The sequence below is a fragment of the Zalophus californianus genome, chromosome 11, assembly GCF_009762305.2.
Source record: "Zalophus californianus isolate mZalCal1 chromosome 11, mZalCal1.pri.v2, whole genome shotgun sequence".
NCBI lineage: Eukaryota > Metazoa > Chordata > Mammalia > Carnivora > Otariidae > Zalophus > Zalophus californianus.
Window position 1 is genome coordinate 74,781,066 of NC_045605.1, and position 18,720 is coordinate 74,799,785.

Consider the following 18,720-nt stretch of genomic DNA (forward strand, 5'->3'; position numbering starts at 1 on the left):
CAATCAGCTCAGCCACTGTGGCCAAAGCAGAAGTGCCTGGCTGAGACCAGCCCAGATGAGCTGACTCCCAGCCAGCCTGCATATATGTGGGAATAAATGCTTAGTGTTGTATACCACTGAAACTTTATGGTTGGCTGTTATGCAGCAAGAGCTAACAGACACATAGGGAATGGCCTTATGACTAAGTTCTGCCCGAGGATAAGTAGAAGTGATACGCGGGACTCTGAGGTGTGCTCTTCTCCCTCTCTTTATTCTATTCCATGTTTGCTATCTGGAATGTGGATATAATGGCTGGAGTATCAGCAGCAATACTGGATCATAGGGATGATAGCGCAGAGATCTGGAAGGAGCCTGGTTCCTTGAGTATTCATAGAACCACCAGGTGAAACGTGACTGCCCAGCTCTAGAATTCTTTTACCTCAGAGAGAGAGTATCAAATATCTCTTATTAGAGTTATTATTGTTTGGGAGTTTTTCCATTATACAAAGCCAGATGGAATCCTCAGTGATACAGGTCATAAAACAAACTAGGAGGACTAGAAGGAGACCCAGGGAACCACTGGGAAATGTGGGAAAGTTTAATGTTACTTTGTTGGCAAAGAGAATTTTTGTGCCCTGTGACTCTGGAAAGTTGTCTAAAAAGCATCGGAAAGGACATTTTCCATTTTATGTAGCTGGCAGAGCCGGTCTCATGAACCGACGGGATAGGTTGTTGCCTAATGTAACCAGAGCAGGCTCTCCTGGTTCTAAACTCTCACTATGCCATGCCGTGGCCCGGAATTCCTTCAGTGGATATTCATTGCTTTGTGTCATAGGCCTGCTCATGGAAGCTATAATTCAGTGAGGACTTCTCCATCTCTCCTCACTCTGTGTGAGCAGGCATAAAAGGATGCCTTCCTCCTAACTTTCCTGCAGAGTGATGGTGACAGTGTTGAGCACATAGGACTTCTAGAAATAAAGTATCGTTTTAAGGCCTAGACAAGGAGACTGGGTACAGGCTTTGGGGGGCAGCCCAGTGACACTGCCTGGTAGAAGAAAGTTTGAAAGTTGATGAGGGGGAGCCAGTCATCTCTTCCCCACACTTTTGGTTTCCATGATGAGATATTTTCCTGAAACTCTTTTGGCCTTTGATTCCACTCCCTTCCAACTCCTTACAGAGGAGGGGGGAGAGCCATTGGACCTCATTTCTCGATGAGTTCTCTTTCACGCTCTTGCTTCATCCATACCCATGGGAGCTGATGGCTGTGCCAAGGTCCAGCCTTGGGGAGGGCGGGTGGCCAGTCCATTTGGGCTTCCACATTAGGCTAGTCTCTTCCAGCATTGTGTCTATATTCATAAAAGTCATGCTTGTCCTCCTGCTAACTCTTTTACTTATCAACTGGTCAAAACTTACGCAGGGAACAGAGTTGCTATTTACTCATCTCCCACCAGACCTCAACCAGGAGACTGACTCCGCGGGCTTCATCTCAGGAGAAGCAGTAGACAGTTCTGAAGCTTAGCAGTTCATCACACTAATTCTGGAGTCATACTGCTTGGGTTTGAAGCTTGGATCAGCTGCTCATTTAGCGAATGGCTCAGTTTCCATATCTGTAAAATAGGTATACTAATCCCACTTACCTAATTGGGTTGTCTTGAGGACTAAATCCACGGAAAGTGCTTCTCTTAGAACAGTAACCCAGCCAGAGTTACATGTAACAAATGGAGCCATTATTATTCCAGTTGGGGTTGGGGCAAGGCCTGCTTCTGGGGGAACACTATCCTGTTGGAGGGTACTGTATCTGCCTTTCCCTGGTCTATAGGAATGGACAACATGTGCTTCTTACACAACAGTTAACAAAACCTGGGTATGGGCACACCTTGGTTCTTGTCACTGGAACCTTGAAACCCATCCAAGATTATTGATGTTAGAGATCAGGGATGTTTCATCGGGAGAATTATGAGATGCCTTTATCTATATGTCTCTCTAAAGATACATCTATCTGTCTGCCTGCAGGTTGATACCTAGCTTTGGTCCAAAAAGTGTTTGAAGCTGCAAGACAGAAGGACAACCGTTAACTTAGCAAAATATAAGTCCCTCTAATTTGGATGTCATTTAAGTTTGAAGGTAGTAATTGCAAGTAGACATTTTTCATGTAGAACTCATATATTCATATAGAGACAGAAGTATGTGCATGAATATACTCATGCACATACTCTTTATGATTGCATGCATGCTCCAGGAAATGAGAATGCCCACAAAGGTTAGGGGTGCGTGGTTTCAGGGAGTGCTGGGGCCACCAGGCTTGTGAAGGAGACTTGGGGTTTTTGTATTTTCCCAGGCTCTGCTACCAAACTGGCACTTGTATTAATTTCTAGGGCAGCCATATCATAGCAATACAAACTGGAAGGCTTAACACAGCAGAAACTTAGACTCTCATAGTTCTAGAGGTTAGAAATCTGAAATCAGGGTGTTGGCAGCGCCATCCTCCCTCCAAAGCCTCTAGGGGAGCATCCTCCCTTGTGTCCTCCGGCTCCTGGTGGCTGCAACACTTCACTGTTTGCCTCCTTTGTCCCATGGTGTTCTCCCTGTCTCTGTCTTCCCATGGCATTTCCTCTTCTTAGAAGGCCATATCGAATTGAGGCCCACACTCATGACCTCATCTTTTTTTTTTATTATTTGTATTTGTGTACATTTTTTTTTAAAGATTTTTATTTTTTGACAGAGAGAGAGACAGCGAGAGAGGGAACACAAGCAGGGGGAGTGGGAGAGGGAGAAGCGGGCCTCCCTGCTGAGGAAGGAGCCGATGTGAGGCTCGATCCCAGGACCCTGGGATCATGATCTGAGCTGAAGGCTGACGCTAAATGACTGAGCCACCCAGGTGCCCTCTTGACCTCATCTTGACTCAATGACATCTGCAAACACACAGTTTCTACACAAGGTCACATGCAGAGGAACCGGGGGTGAGGGTTCTGAAATACCTTTTGGGGGGAACACAATCCAATTTGTAACAGCACTATCCTCTGATTTTCTCCAGTTTTATAAGGAAGCTTGTTATGTGTCCATAAATGTGAAGGTAGTTGAAAGGCTGTTTGGACAAAGGAAAGTGGTTGGGGGTGGGGGACTGGGGGCAGTAAATGAGATGCAAAGTTTCTCTGCCTGGGATCTGCCTCGGGCTTGTGGATCCAGTTTGGATACTACAAAGAGTCCTTCTTGCTTTGCCCTCTGTGGAATCTGCTGCCCCACAAAGAGTCAGCAATGGAGTCCCCCCAGGGGGTTAAGGCATTCTGTTGCCTTGGTGATGGCCAGTGAGAAATGTCCATTCTCCATGCTGCTTCCTGGGAGAGCATCCACTGAGTCATTCAACGAACATTTATCCAGCTCCTAAAATGTGCCAGGTACTGTTCTAGGCGGGGAGATATATCGGTGAAAAAGAAAGGCAAAAACCCTACTCTTGTGGGACTGCATTGCGCTGGGGGACAGAATAAATAAGTCAATGACTACATTGTTATTTCAGATGAGAATAAGCACTATAAAAATAAAGCTAGGTAAGGAGGCAGAGAGAGAGACCTCGGGGAAGTGAGAAGAAGACCCCTTCTTTAGGTAGAGGCTCCCACGGAGCTGACATTTGAGTGGAGATTTGAGTGATGTAAAAAGAGAAGCACACAGAGATTTATGGAAACAATGTTCCAGGGAGTGGGAGCAGTCCATGAGGAGGGTATGAACTTGGAGTGTTTGAGGAATAGCAAGAAAGCTGATCTGGAGGTAGCAAGGGGTGGGGAGTGGGGAGAGAGACAGCTGGGAAGGTGGGCAGAGGCCGGGTAAGATGGGATGTTTTCAAAATATGGTGGGAAAGAGCAGGGGTATTTTTTGCAAGGGAACGGGATTGAACACATGGTTTAAAAAGCAGACTTTGCTGGGTGGGGGTGGGTGGGTGAGTGAATTCTAAGAGGCAAGAGAGGAGGCAGAGGGAATAATGAAGAATTGATGGCCGTGGACCAGGAAAGGGACAATGATGGACTAGAGCAAGGTGGGATTAGTGAGGGGTGGTAAGAGGTGGTTGATTTGGGGTTTTTCTTTAAGGGCTTGCTGGCTTGAATGTGGGGGTATTGGGAAAGCAAGTCAAGGATGACCCCAGGTTATTTGGTTGGAGCACCCCGTGAAGACTGGTCATGTCTCCTTAGAAGGCAGCAGGAAGCAAGTTTGGGAGGAGGGAAAAATCAAAAGTTCTCATTTGGCCATATTATAATTCTTTTGCCATAACAAAGTTTTTTTTATTTTTTTTATTTTTTATTTTTTTAAAGATTTTATTTATTTATTCATGAGAGACACAGAGAGAGAGAGAGGCAGAGGCAGAGGGAGAAGCAGGCTCCCCGCTGAGCAGGAAGCCCGATGCGGGACTCGATCCCAGGACCCTGGGATCATGACCCGAGCCGAAGGCAGATGCTTAACCGACTGAGCCACCCAGGCATCCCAACAAAGTTTTTTTTTAAAAAACAGCTTTATTGAGATACAACTTACATACCACACAGTGAACCTATTTAAAGTATACAATTCAATGGCTTTTAGTATATTAATCCGCCACTACAATCAACTTTAGAACATTTTCATTACCTCCAAACAAACCTTGTGCTCTTTAGCTGTCACCTGCTGATCCTTCCTTCCCCTCGGCCTTAGGCAAATACTACGCTACTTTCTGTCCCTCTAGATTTGCTGATTCTGGACATTTCCTATAGATGGAATAAGATATGTGGTCCCCTGTGACTGGCTTCTTCCACTTAGTAGGTTTTCAAGACTCATCTATGTTATGGTGTGCACGATTACTTCATTTCTCTTTATTGATGAATAATATTCCACACTATAAATATTTCACATTTTATTTATCCATTCATCAGTTGATGGGCATCGGGCTATTTCCACCTTTTGGCTATTATGAATAATGCTGATAAGAACACTCGTGTCCAACTTAGTGTGTGGACATATGTTTTCATTTCTCTTGTGTGTGTACCTAGGAATACAATTGCTGGATCATATGGTAACTTTATGTTTAACAGTTTGAAGAACCATTTTACATTCCCACCAGCAGTATATGAGGGTTCTAATTTCTCCACTTCCTTGTCAACATTTATTATCTGTCTCTTTGATTTTAGCTATCCTAGTGGCTGTGAAGTGATATCTCACTGTAGTTTTGATTTGCATTTCCCAGATGGCTAATGATGTTGAGCATCTTTTCATGTGTTTATTGGCTTTTTGTATATCTTCTTTGGAGGAATGTCTATTCAGATCCTTTGCCCAATTTCAAATTGCATTGTCTATGTATAATAGTTTCTTAATAGATACAAGTTTCAATCAAATACATAACTTGCAATTTTCCTCCTGTGAGTTGTCTTTTCACTTCCTATAGTGTCCTCTGAAGCACAAATGTTTTTGATTTTGATGATGTGGTCATATTACATGTAAGACACCTAATAGGTAGTTGGGAGGATAACCCTGGGGTTCAAAGGAGAGACTGCGGCTGGGGATGCACATTGCAGAATCATCCGTGTAGAGATAGTATTGAAAGCCACGAGGCTCACTGAGACCATGGAAGAGTGTGTTCTTCTTCCAAGGGGAAGAGAAGAGGGCTGACATTTAAGGGTCAGGAAGGAGAGGCAGAGGGATAATCAAAGGAAGCTCCTGGCTCCTGGAGAAATCCGGGAGGAAGCTATTCAGGAGGGCAGGGTATACTTGGGATATGGCATCGGGTAAACCCAGTCTCATTGCTTCCTCCACTGAGCACAGGCCCCATCACAATATCTCAACCTCAAGTCCCTTCACTGCCACTACAGAAATTTGCTGGGCGTATTCTGTGAGAGTTACCTTAGCCAAACAGGCCTACACACTCAGAATCCCCACTCAAGAAATGCACTTAGAGGAGGAGATTGAAGTACTTAGTTACATAGGAAGATTTATGGCCTTGTTGAGATTAACTCTTGTTACTGTTAATGGATGTGATGGTGCAAAGCTTTGACAGAACATATGTCTTGCTTTATTTTTTAATGGAACACGCTAAAAGCCCCATCCCACAGGTCCAACTAATTACAGAGACTTCAAGATAGAGAGCTCTAAAGGTCTTACCAAGACCACCTTTTCCTTTTGCTGCGGTCACTGTGACTTCCAGGGGTTCTAGGATTTCTGACATCAATAAAAGGACTTTTGAAACAATAGTGCAAAGTTAAAGTTTGCTCCTGTTAAGGTGTATTTAAAAATTGCCGAGGAGAGAGGGGCCGTGGCTCTCACAACACAACATGGTTTGTGGGTATTCTCATTCACAAAGCCCAGCTACACTTGAGGAATCCTATTTTCTGCAAGATGTGTGATTTTAAGGCTGGCTTTAAGTGTAACATTCTCCAGGTCAAAGGAAAACATCCCGACTCTAATGAAGCACAGAGTCAAGGCAGACAGATCCCCTCTGGGCTTGAGCTGAATCCCAGAAGAGTTGGAGAATCAGTTTAGCTTTGACATCAGTTTACCTCTTAATCTTTCAGCTCAACTTCTAGAGTACACAATACACTTCTTTGTTGACTTCCCTCCTTCCTCCTCAGCCATCAGGAGCTCCAATTTACCTGCTCATTCACGTTCTTTTTCATCTGCCAAGGGACCACAACGTGAAGGGCCAAGTGGGACAGTGGCTTGCATACAGAAATATCCAGAAAAATAGGGCAGAGATCAGAAGAGCATGTGGAAGCTTTGCTCTTAATAAGCAGTGCTGCTAATCTGGTGACCTTCAATGGGGTCTCCTGGGGTCCTGGTTATGTAGGGGTTAGAAATATGGGGAGTGAGAGGGGGTGCAAGAAGTGAGAAGGGCAGATCCTTATCAGTGAACAGAATTCTGAAACGTTGGAACTGGTTTCCCCAGAGATGAGGGAGGATTGTTCAGAGAAGTTTCCCTGTCCTCCCCTGGGATTGCAAATGTTAAAGGGGTGGGGTGGGCTCCGAGATAGGAGCCCAGTGTGGGCTAGCGGAGGACCTTTAAATCCCGTGGGGCTCATTTGGTATAAATCAGAGGTTCTGTCATCTCTGATCTCAGGACTCTGCATCTTGGTTATAAATAACATACCTGGATGGAAGTGCGACAAAACCGGGGACATCTTTATAGGGAAGGCCCGGGGTCCCGGAAGGGGGCCACAGAGTAGGAAGAGGACTCCCCTTCTTGCCCACAACAAAGTCTAACTCTTCTCTCCGGGGAATAGTGTTGGGGTGGGAGGAGGGTCCCAGAAGAACTGCGGGAGAGGCCAAAACGTAACTATGAAAGGAGAGTAGGGCTTTTGACAGAACCATCAAGTCACCGAGAAAAAAAAATGGTTAGGAATTGCCCCTATGTGGCAGGAATTGCCCTGCCGAACCGGAAGGTTTGCAGATAGACTCCCCCCAAACCCCCACTGTAGCTCACTCCAGCTCGGGGACCCTTCTTCAGTGCCCCCTGCGTCGGCGGCCTCCCCCTGCACTCCCAAAGCGTGTACCCAGAGAGAGGGGTCCACCCGAGAGAAGAGACAGAGATACAGGTGGTGAGCGCGGACTCAGCCGCCATCCCCCTCAGTCCACCGCCCCTCCCCGCGCAGTTGCCTGAGCAAATCCCGAGTAATTGTTTTCCGGGGAGGGGCTGGGCGCGCTCCGTGGCGCCGCCAGGGTCAGGGTTCCCGTGGAGCGGGGGGTGGGGGGAAGCCCACCCGCGAGGGCTCGGCGTTTCTTCGCCTCGGCCGGGATGAACTGTGGCAACTTCGGCAGCCCCCACCGCGGCGGCAAAGCAGAGCCGGCGACAGTGGCGAGGCCAGCTCGGCTGGGCTGGAGCGCGTGAAGCCGAGGAGGCGCCTGGCGTCTTCGGCGTCTCCCTTTCGGCCGCGCGTCCCGGGACTCCAGGTTGGGTGCTCCTGGTAGTAGCGGCTTCCGCGCCTGCCGTCCGGGTCCTCGCAGCTTGGCGGACGAAGCAGGAGAACCCGATCCCGGCGCCGAGCGCAACCTGCAGGAGGGGCCGAGCCCCGCGCTCCCGCCCTAGCGCCCAGAAGGGCGCAGCCGCAGCTGGGGGCCGGGGCCCGAACCCCGCGCCGCTGCCGCCCGCGGTGGGGGGCGGGCTGGGGGCGGGGCGGCCGGGGCCGCCTTGCTGGGCGCGATCCCCGAGCGCAGCACCCGGCGCTGCCGAGCCTCCTCCCCCGCCGCCCGCTAGCAAGTTTGGCGGCTCCGTGCCCGGCGCGCCTCGGGATCCAGGCGCATTTGTTTCCTCCTGGTTTCCACGCGCCCCGTTTGGCGGGGACCCTCGGGAGCGATGCCGAGGGATGTGATTTTAGTTGTGTGGTTCTGTGTGTGCACCGCCAGGACAGGTAAGCACCGCTGGGGCGGTCGGAGGCATCCCGGGGAAGGGGGAGCCGCGCCGCTGTGCCCAGTGCCTGCACAGGCGTTGGGAGACCTGGAGACGAGCTCCGCGCTGGCCCGGGAAGGGCGGCGCGGCGTGGATGGGTCCCTCGGATCTCTCTGCCCTGCTCCAGGTGAAAGGGTGAGAAGTGGGACTCACGGGCTGGAAGATGCCCCCATGAGTGCCCCCTTCCTTGGAGACGCGGCCTCGAGGACGCCGGAGTGAGGGGCGCGGCCGAGCCGGCGCACCCTCCTGCTCCTAGTAACCAGCTTCCGGGTCGAAACCACAGCAGGTTCGGCCCGTGAGCCCCACAGCCCCGAACTTGAAAGGTGCGGTGGAAACCGCTCTCCCTGCGCGGGGCCGGGCGGGGAAGTGGCAGCCGCGGGAGTCGCACCCGCAGAGAGAGCGCTTCCGGCCGGCGGGCAGGCGTGGCTGCGGCCGGGGAGGGCACGGCACGGGTGAGGGCTGCGGGCGAACCGCGGGATTCCGTGGTCTCGCCTGGTCCCCTCCTGACTCTCCCCAGGGGAACTCCAGGAGCATTCTCTCCCCCTCCACCCTGTCTCCAAGGGCTGGACGAACAGTAATTCGGGGGAATTGGAACCGTGGAGACAATCCAGGGAGATTTTCTCAAGCTCCCAACCAGTTTTCCCTTGCTGTAACTGCAGGCTGGGGATTGTGGAGGGAGGACGAGGGTAATTGGCGTAATTTCTGAAGTCCCCCCTTCGTTCTGCCTTCAGAGACGCAGTTGTGAGGACTCGTAAGAGCACCTCCTTCCATCCGCTCCCACTCGCCCCCAGCCCCCATTATCTCCTGGGGTTTGGAGACCCTTTCTCAGTCGTCTTCTCCCCGGGTCTCAGGAGAGGTGGGAAGGTGGGGTGGGGCGGGGTGGGGTGGAGTAGGCACAGTATGGACAAAAATACAGCTCTCCCATGCTGGGGGTGGGGGTGGGAGCGTGGCGAATTTTTATTCCTGTGCTAGCCAGCCTTAGCACGCGCTGCCGACCTTGCACCCCAGAACCGGCGTGTAGTCAAGTCACCCCTCTCTTTATCTTTTCTTCTTTTACCACTCGCATTTCCCTTTCTAGAGGCATAGCCTGCATCCCAGGCCAGGCAGCAAGTTTATGGGGAAGGGGCTGGGGAGGGTGCCGTGCCTTGGTTGGCCTGAAAGTTCCCTCCGCCTGTGCCCCAGGCGCCCCTCTTTGGCACTTAGCCCGTCTGAGGATACAAAGTTGGGCGTGTAGAGGTTCCTGCTGGTCTTTTCCATTTACCCAGGTCTGAGAGGGTAGCAGCTTTCCTGTTGCTTAATGGAAGAGCAACGGGTTTGGACTTCTCCAGGGACAAAAGGAATCCTCCTGCCTTTTCTGTCTTCATCTGAGCTTCCCATGGTTGCAGGGACGGCAAGGCTCAGTCCAGTCTAGAATAGTTGCTTCTTGGGTGTGGGCACATAGGGATGGGCTAGGCTTTTAAAACCAAGAGCACACTTGAAGAAATGTGCCCCCAGAAAATCAGGACGGGCGAGGCTAGTGCAGAAACTGGGCTACCAGTCCCGTGCCCGGAGAATCTGGTGCTGGTGGGCATCTTAATGGAGGGACGGAGGAGAGAGAAACTAGATGGGGGAGGGGGCAGCTTCTTGGTCATTTCACATCCTCAAGTGCACATCCTTACCGGTATGCCTAAATCCTTTGTTCTCATTAGTTCTTTGAAAAGTCGGCAAAAAGTGCCCCCATCCGGAATGGACTGTGCCTCCAGGGTGCATTGCTAGTGGAGACCTTGAAGAACAGAGTCTTTTCCCCTTCCGCACACCAACCCCCTTTCAATCTTGTAAAAATTCTATTGTAGGAGAGATTCATTCATGTATTTATTCACTCATTCAAGGAACAGTTGAGCGCCTTGCTGGGTGCCAGGATTGCTTATGCAGAGAGAAAACGACTTGGTCCTTGACTTCCAGGAACTTAAAGCTTAGCTGATAATCTAGGTAGAAACTGGAGAACGTTTTTTTTTTTCCCCCTACAGCTTGATGGGAGGGAGCGGGGGCGGGGGTAGTAGGAGAGGAGGGAATATAAGAAGTTTCAGTGGAAGCAATACAGAGGAGAAATGGTAGGAATGAATTTTGGGGAGGGGTGGTTGGTGGTCAAGGAAGGCTTTAATCAGGAGGTGACATTAAGAGTTGTGTTTGAAGGCTTTACAGGGAGTTTTCCAGGTGGGCAGAGTGGGGAAGGCATTCCAGGTAGAGGGCAGAGCCTGTGCACGGGCAGGGGACCATGGGAGGATCTGCCCTATTGGTTGTGGCAGTTGCTAGGGAGCGTGGGTTTTCTGTGCCCCTTGGCACTTCTTGAACACCAGAGGCCACACATTTCTTCTACAAAAATTATCATAAGAATCAGTATGGGGGGTGGTTTTGGAATTATATCTCAAGTCCTTCACTTTACAATTTCTTGTCTCTTGAAGGGGTATGATCAGCAGTTTTCGGGGGCGGGGTGGGGGCAGCCTCTTTGATTTGCCCAGGAACCACCATTCCTGCTTCAAACCTCCACTCTCTTTGGTAGCAGAGGCTGGCTTGTGATTAGTTTATCAGGATCCAAACAGCCGCTGGGAAAGTTTATTTGTCAAGTGGGACAATTGTTGTCTGGGCTGTGAACGGTCCAGGATGAAATAAACATGGGGTTCACTTAGTGAGCTGCTCAGATAGCGCCTTTTAATGGAAATGAATAGATGATATCAGGCACATTTTAATTAAAGCAGCCCTGCAGTGCAGTAGCAGTTACATATGAAAAGATCTAATGATAGGTGTCACAGGAAGCTGCTTAAATTGCTCATTGTTCAGGGAACTTGTTTTAAGAGAGTAAAATGGAGGCAAGATAGGAGGTGCTGTTCTCCAGTTCTTGTTATTTCTGGATGAAGGATCACTCTGGGATTTCCAGGTACATACTTAAATAATGACAGTTTAGAAGGCTACATTATTTGTGGTAATAACGTATTAAGTCCACGAGTTTTCTCCGATGGCTTGACTCTGTGATGAATACAAAATTCCCTTTCCTGTTTGTTTTGGTCACCAGGCCAGGATGGTGGTGGTGGTTGGGGGCTGGGGGGGGAAGCCCCTGGGGCCCCTTTTGCTGCCTTTTGCTGCCACCTGCTGGAAAGGAGAGCTTTTCCTTTTTGAAGCACTTAACCTGGCTCTTCATTAGCTCTGAAATAATAGAGCTGTGAACAGAGCCCCCAGCCTGCAGTGATTACGTGCAATATTTGGCTGACTTAGAACAGGCATAGAACATATTCTTCAAGGATATTGCTTTTGGGGATCTTTGCAGGAGTCCAGGGGTCTGAATCCCATCAACTGGTTGTGAAATCCTGCTGTTAACTGAGGTCTTGGAGCATCTCTTCAGTATCCTATTTCTCTGTGTTGAGCAGGAGAAAACAGGGGCCATTGCGGACAGTGAGCCCAGATTAGATTTGGAGTGAGCCAGGCCCCAGGAGGATTTGCTTGGGAGCTTATGCCCAGGACCCTGAAGGTGTACTGAATGGTCTTTGGGCCTGAGCACTCCCTGGGCAGGACTGTGGGGTGGCCAACAAATAGCAGGTGTAGTTTAGGGTGGAGGTTCTGAATCCCAGAGCCAGGCCCCAGGTGCTTCTCCCATGGTGACATACTGCCTTCCAGGTTTTAAAAAATGTTTCTTCCCCAGATACCTTTTATCCTGCTTAATTCCAGTTCCCAGCCTCAGCCATTTGTAGAGTAGCTGTGGCCAAAGTAGAGAACTTTAATAGTTTCCTTGGAAAGGGCAGGAGCTCCATGCTTGGACAAGAAGCAGAAACATTAAAATAAAAAAAATTATTTTTATGGAACCAACGCTGTCATACTGCATAAGGTTCAGGAGAGGCCATGTAAATGCTATCTTATTAATAGATTTTCTGATTCCCTAGGCAGTGTGTAAAATGCTCTCTTTTACACATCCTGCTGTTGGCACAAGGCATTTTCATCCTGAAGGAGACCAATTAAAGGGGGGGAGAAAAGTGTATCCGGAAGCCTAATTGATTTCTCTTGTTCTGTTTTTATGGGATGTTTTCATAACAAGAGCAATACAGTTATCTTAAAACCAGGGGATCCCTTTACTTGTGGGCTATAGGAGGAGGAATGAGTGTAGACTTAATATTTAGATTTCCCTAAGCGCAGCCAGAGCAAGAAGCCCTTCCAGGTCAGTTGGGCATGTGGAGGGCTTGGGAGGAAGGGGGACATCTGTACGTTTCGTGCAATTCCAGTGGAGTTGAGGACCAGGGAGCTGTCTTATGAAAGACAGATGCTGCAATTTCCAGCTGGGCACCACGTACGTGCTAGTTGTGTTCCACATAGTTATCACCAAAACCTTAGGAGGCCGGGAGGCAGGTATGATCATCCTCATTTTACAGATGAGGGAACTGAGGCTCAGAGAAGTGAAGTTGTTTTTCTAAGAGTTAGTAGGGGGAAGAGACAGGACTGAAACTGGCTCTTGGTTTAGTATTGTTTCCACAACACTTTGTGGATGGAGTGTGCTGTGTTCTAATTTGGGGACAGGGATCCAAGGGCACCAGTGGGGTGTTCTGCTAGTTCTACAGAATCTGTTTGGGTGCCTTTTAGGCTTGTCTAGTTGCAGGGCTCCTAGTCTGGGAGCATTTTAAGGATGATGATTATAGTGGGTCTTCAGTCCCTGCTTCGGTCAACTACTACCACAAGAATATCGCATACCAAACCATCCAGAACTCAGTGGCTTAAAACTACATTTGTTTTGGTTCACATATCTGTAGGTTGTTCTGTTCCTGGCTCATCTAGGTCAGGTTTGGCTGGGCATGGTGCCAAACTCAAGTGGGATGTCTGCTCTATGTGTCTCCGTCTCCTTGGACCAGGGGAGCAGTGAGGCCATGTTCTTTTCATCATGGTGCAGAGGTACAAGAGAACAAGCCCTGCCCCACAAGCACGTTCAGGCCTCTGCATGTGTAACATTGCTAACATCCCAAGCATCCCAATGATCCAAATAAGTTAGATGGCGAGTCTCAAAGTCAAAGGATGCAGAGGTTTACTTTCACTCTAGTGGAAGGAACTGCAAAGCCACGCAGCAAAGGGTGTGGATCTGGGAGGGGTAAAGATTTGAATCCAATAATCAAGTCAACCACAGGTTTTTTTTTTTTTTAATTTTTATTTATTTATTTGACACAGAGAGAGAGAGAGAGAACAAGCAGGGGCAGCAGCAGAGGGAAAGGGAGAAGCAGGTTCCCCGCTGAGCAGGGAGCCCACTTCGGGGCTCGATCCCAGGATCCTGGGATCATGACCTGAGTCAAAGGCAGCCACTTAACCGCCTGAGCCACCCAGGCGCCCCTCAACCACAGTTTTTTTAAAGATTGTTTCCTTGGCCTGAATGCCATCCTGTTGTCTGGTGGTATCCCTAGATATGCATATTGCTTGGAGCTCATTGTACCCGAAGCAGTGATGGTGCGCACATTCATCAGTTAATTATTTAGGTCCTAAATTCAGGGCGTACCAGCTGTTAGCCCCTGTGCGAGGCAGTGGGGCTCCAGGGACACTGGGGCTCCAGGGACACTTCTGTCTTCTCCTCTCCAGCTACGGGCACATTCCCCAGCTCACTTTCCGAATTCCTAGCCAGAGAAAGACCCGCTTGGAAGTCCTCTGAGATCCCTCTTGATTTAATTTTTGCCTTATAGTTGTACAACACTATAGATCAAACTGAAATATTAGTTCTTTTCCTGCCTTTTCAAGGTGATCACAGAACTGCTGATATCTGAGCTCACTTGGAGAAAAACATCACCGTGACTTGGCTGATAGACACCCAGTGGCTCAGTCCTTCTTTGCACGGAGTAGGTATTCCACCAGCCTTTGTGAATGGAGTCTGTGTGAGGGATGAGCAGGTAGGATGGGAACTTACGTGAGATCATGATGTAAAGTAGGAGCATCTTCTCCTGCTCTTCAACACACACCTTAAGCCCTCCAATGATTTCCTAATTGCAATTAGGATAATATCCATCTCCTTGCTGTGGCTCAAAAAGCAGGCCCTACTCTTTGGCCTCATTTTCGAACACTCTCTCCCTGCCCATTCTGCTCCAGCCACACTGGCCTTTTATCTGTGGTCCGAACGTGCCAAGTCTGTTCCTGGTTTGCAGTGGGCTATTCTCTATCCCTGGAAAGCTGTCCCCCTCCAGATCTTGCCACTGCCAGCCCTGCAGGCATTCAGGTTTCCGCTCAAAGGAGCCCTTCCTGACTGTCCTTTCTAAAGCCCCACCCAAGTTGCTTTGTATTCCATGACTCTGTTTTATTTTCTGCATGGCATTTATTGCCATCTCAGATGATTTTATCTATTTTTTTTTTTTTTTTGCCTCCTCTTCACTTGTTAGCTCAGGACTGCGTGCTCTGTGAGGACAGCTCCAGTCCCCAGCACTGTGTGTTACATTGTAAGCGCTCACTAATACCTGTTGAAAAGGTACTGCATGGATGAATGGATGCAGAATGGAGAGAAGGAAGAGCTGTCCTTGAGTAAACTGGTCTCATAACGAACGGGCTGCATTTGGAAGGGGGAAATTGAACCTTTAGTTCAGAAGGCGAGGAGAAACCGAGAATGCAGTTTATGCACTGTGCCTTCAGTTTAACCCTTTGTCTGCCTTGGCGAGCCTGCCTAGCCCAACCTTCTGTTGCTATAGTAGCTCCTGTTTTCCTCATAGGAAAAGAGTAAGGAGAGGGCAGATTTCCTTCCCCAAATCTGTGGGGTGAGGGGTGAAGGCGGGAGGACAGAGGAGGTTGTAATAGTCCACGATGTCCTGATGAACATCCATGCACTCAGTCTCTCTGGGACAGATTGGGTTTCCAGGTCTTGCCTCGGCAACTGCTTTGCCATCAGACAGAAGTTGACAGCCATAGCTGATTAAAACATTTCCGACTGTGCAATCAGAATCGCACTCCTGAGATGTTAAGTGTAGATAGATGCTGCCTTTATGAATGGCTTGCCCACAGTCCCTTCCAGTGATCTCTAGCCTTATTAATACCTATCATTGGAAGTCACTTTGCAATCATGAGTGTGTCATTGCACAGAATGCCCCCTGGGTGAGAGACAAGCCTTCACCTTTTGCCTTTCTCAGATCAGGCGATAGGGGGCTCTTGGCCATGTTTCTCTGAACTAAGTTTCTCCAACACAGTTGTCCGGGAATTTAACTTTCCATTCAGGGATCCCCTTGGAGGGAACATACATCTCTTGTTTCACTTTCTGGGCCACTCCCTCTGCCACCCTGCTCCAACAGGGGCATGGCCCTCCTGGGCATCATGGTATCACGGCTGTGCCTGATGCAGAGGGAGCGCCCTGTGGAGGTGGTGTCAGGTTTTGCTGCTGCATCAGTTTGGGAAGCGGGTAGATCAGGGCCACGATCCTGTAGCCACAGTCCCCAGATCTGAAAAAGTTTGGAAGCCCGAAGTTTCTTCATAACTCATGTGACAGCAAAAGCTACCCTGAGCTGGACTCATTTGGTGGCGAAACTTGACCTCAACTGACAGGAGGCTACATATAGTCTTTGTTTTGCCAGTTAGAAGAAAACAGCATACTTCTTGGTCCAGAAATACTGTGTTTGATTATGGGGTACTGATTCAGACTTTGCTCAGGGTATTACATGAAATGTAGTTTTTAGGGCGTATTACCTTTCCAACATATGATACGTTCTGAATCTGGGATCTACTTGGCTCTGAGGGTGTTGGATGAGGGATCCTCAATCCATAATGAATGGGGAGTGAGGGTGGGGGAGGGGACAAAGAAACTCCAATATCACGGGGGCCGTGGAGCAGAGTTGTTCTCCCTCTGCACTCCAGAAGTTTGCATCTCCACACGCTCATCACTGGCTTCCTTGTATTCCCTGCCACTCCAGGCGTCTATAATGTCTGTTCTGTTTTGCTGCTAGCAGTCTGTATTTGAAGCCAAGACGGCTCTCTGTTCTTTTTCAGTGGTGGGCTTTGGGATGGACCCTGACCTGCAGATGGATATTATCACCGAGCTCGACCTCGTGAACACCACCCTTGGAGTCACTCAGGTGTCCGGACTTCACAATGCCAGCAAAGCATATTTATTTCAAGGTAAAGGCACTTCCTCCTTTGCATGGAGGCGGAACTTGGGGAGGAGCATCTGTCTGGGGAGTGTTCATGTGGTGTGTGTTTGTCAGAGGATCACCTCTGCGATTTCTCTTGTGTTATCGTCATAAGGTATGTTCAGAAATGTCAAGAGTATTCGGATAACCGAGGGGTGTTCTGAGGGTGGGATGGAGGCACTGGAGGCATGGTTGTGAAGTATTTGGTTTGGCGGTGAAATATTTCCTTGGGTGTTTTGGTGGGGGTCTCAAGTTGAGTGAAACCGCAAAGCCCTTGGAAGCCATTGGCCAGCCACATTAGTTTTACAGGTTATGTCTTCAACTGTCATCTATATCTTTACCCGTGTTTGTACTATATCTACGCCTATTCCTTTTTTTTTTTAAAAGATTTTATTTATTTATTTAACAGAGAGATAGTGAGAGAGAGAGAGCACAAGCAGGGGGAGTGGGAGAGGCAGAGGGAGAAGCAGGCTCTCCCCCACGGAGCAGGGAGCCTGATGCGGGGCTCGATCCCAGGACCCCGGGATCATGACCTGAGCCGAAGGGAAACGCTTAACGACGGAGCCACCCAGGTGCCACTGCACCTATTCTTATTCATATATATCTCTCTCCTATTTAATGGGTACATGAGCACAGAGGATGTTTTATGGCTGTCTTCTCTTAGGGGTGCAGCTTACTTGGTTCTCAGTTATCAAGGGACTGTAGTGTGCTTCTTAAAAGCCCAACTGCCTGAGATCAAATTCCAACCCTACCACTTACTGGCTTTGAGACTTTGGGCAATCCCTTAGCCTTACTGTGCCTATGTCCTCATCTAAAATACTAGTACCTACCTCATGGGGCTGTTACAAGGATTAGAGGAGCTACTCCAACGAAATGGTTAAAACGGTGTCTGAAACCTGTAGTAGACCCCCAGTAAGTCCTAGCTATTAATATGGAACTTGTGCTGTGTACCAGGCAACATGCTAATAGGATTACCAGCAAGAGTAAATAAAGATAGGTGCAGGCCGTTCTAAAATGTAGTGAAAGAAACAGTCATTGCACAAGGAATTATTGAATTATAATAGCTGTCCTTACTATGAAGGGGATGTATAGGCTGCCAAAACGAGTAGTACAGGGAGATCTGATTTAACCAGGGTGGAGAGATAGTAGTGGTCAGGTAAAGGTTACCCTGAAAATGGATGTGTCGGCAGAGACTTGAAAAATGAATAGCAAGCCTGGTGTAGGGGGAGGGGTGGGAGGTCAGAGCACTCTGGGCAGGGAAAATAGTATGTATGAAGGTCTGAAGGCAGAAACCGATAGCAAGGTGTCTAGTGTGGCTAAGGGGTGGCAAGTGTCTGGAGAGGCAGGGAGGGGCTGGGTTACATTGGATCCCATGGGCAGAACTGATATTTAGCTGATATCCAGGGGCTTAGATACACTGATGATTCATGGCCAGTATCCGTTCTGATAGGTGGGAGGCCATGTATACTTGTGAACGATTGTAATTCTTATCCTCGCTTGTGGTGCCAGGTTAGTGGTTTCGTACTTCACTCTCAGAGCAGTGGGGGCCTTTGCGGAGGTTGCTGCAGGGGAGTGACCTGATTAGATATGATAGTCAGGCAGTTTGGGCATTCCTCTGTGAAAACTTCTGGCAGGGTTCTTTTAACTCAGCCTTTTGTCAAGATGGCAAAAGGATTATTTTAGAATGGCTGGACCAATAGTAAGAGATGAGATTTACATATATATACTGTAGAGATCACTTAGGCCTTGTTAATGGTATATAATAAATCTACAGATATTATATGATGATACATAACAAGACTATGGATATGCTAATTTCCATTTATTCTTACTAAGGGATTGGTGAAGTTCCTAAGCTGGGTGTGGTTAAGAGAATACAGTTGGAATTGCTTTTCTTTTTGCCTTGTACAAGGTCTGCTCAGTTACTGTTGAGAGGTCATGCTTTATTAAGGCAGAAGTCATTTCTATTTAGATTCATCCCTACATCCCTTGAACCAAGTACCATGCATGGCATGTAGTAGGTTACAAATACACATTTTGAACTGAATTAAAATTTCCTCTGCCCTATGTGCTCCTTTACTTACCACTCATTCACTTATTTATTCCACAAATGTGGGCTTCTTAGGCAAGAATTCTGTTACTTTGTGTGTTCTTTGCTTTGGCAATTACCTCTGGGATGTGTAGCAGGCTCCAGCCATGGGGAGGGATTTTCAGCTTCTTTGGTGGAAAGAGTAACTTCATTATGGGAGGTTG

At 48.6% G+C, this 18,720-nt stretch overlaps 1 protein-coding gene across 3 annotated transcripts in view; it reads left to right on the forward strand.

Moving 5' to 3' along the window:
* Positions 1-8,156: 8,156 nt before the first annotated feature.
* NELL1 (neural EGFL like 1) overlaps positions 8,157-18,720 on the forward strand; it is an 821,645-nt gene continuing 811,081 nt past the window's right edge. For 2 of the 3 annotated variants that reach the window (XM_027581185.2, XM_027581188.2), the window contains exons 1-2: positions 8,157-8,333; positions 16,328-16,456. In XM_027581185.2, coding sequence (XP_027436986.1) covers positions 8,279-8,333; positions 16,328-16,456 — 184 coding nt within the window. In that variant the 5' untranslated portion in view covers positions 8,157-8,278. Of the gene's footprint in view, positions 8,334-14,188; positions 14,206-16,327; positions 16,457-18,720 lie in introns of those variants that run through there. The other variant, XM_027581186.2, reaches the window with a different exon arrangement.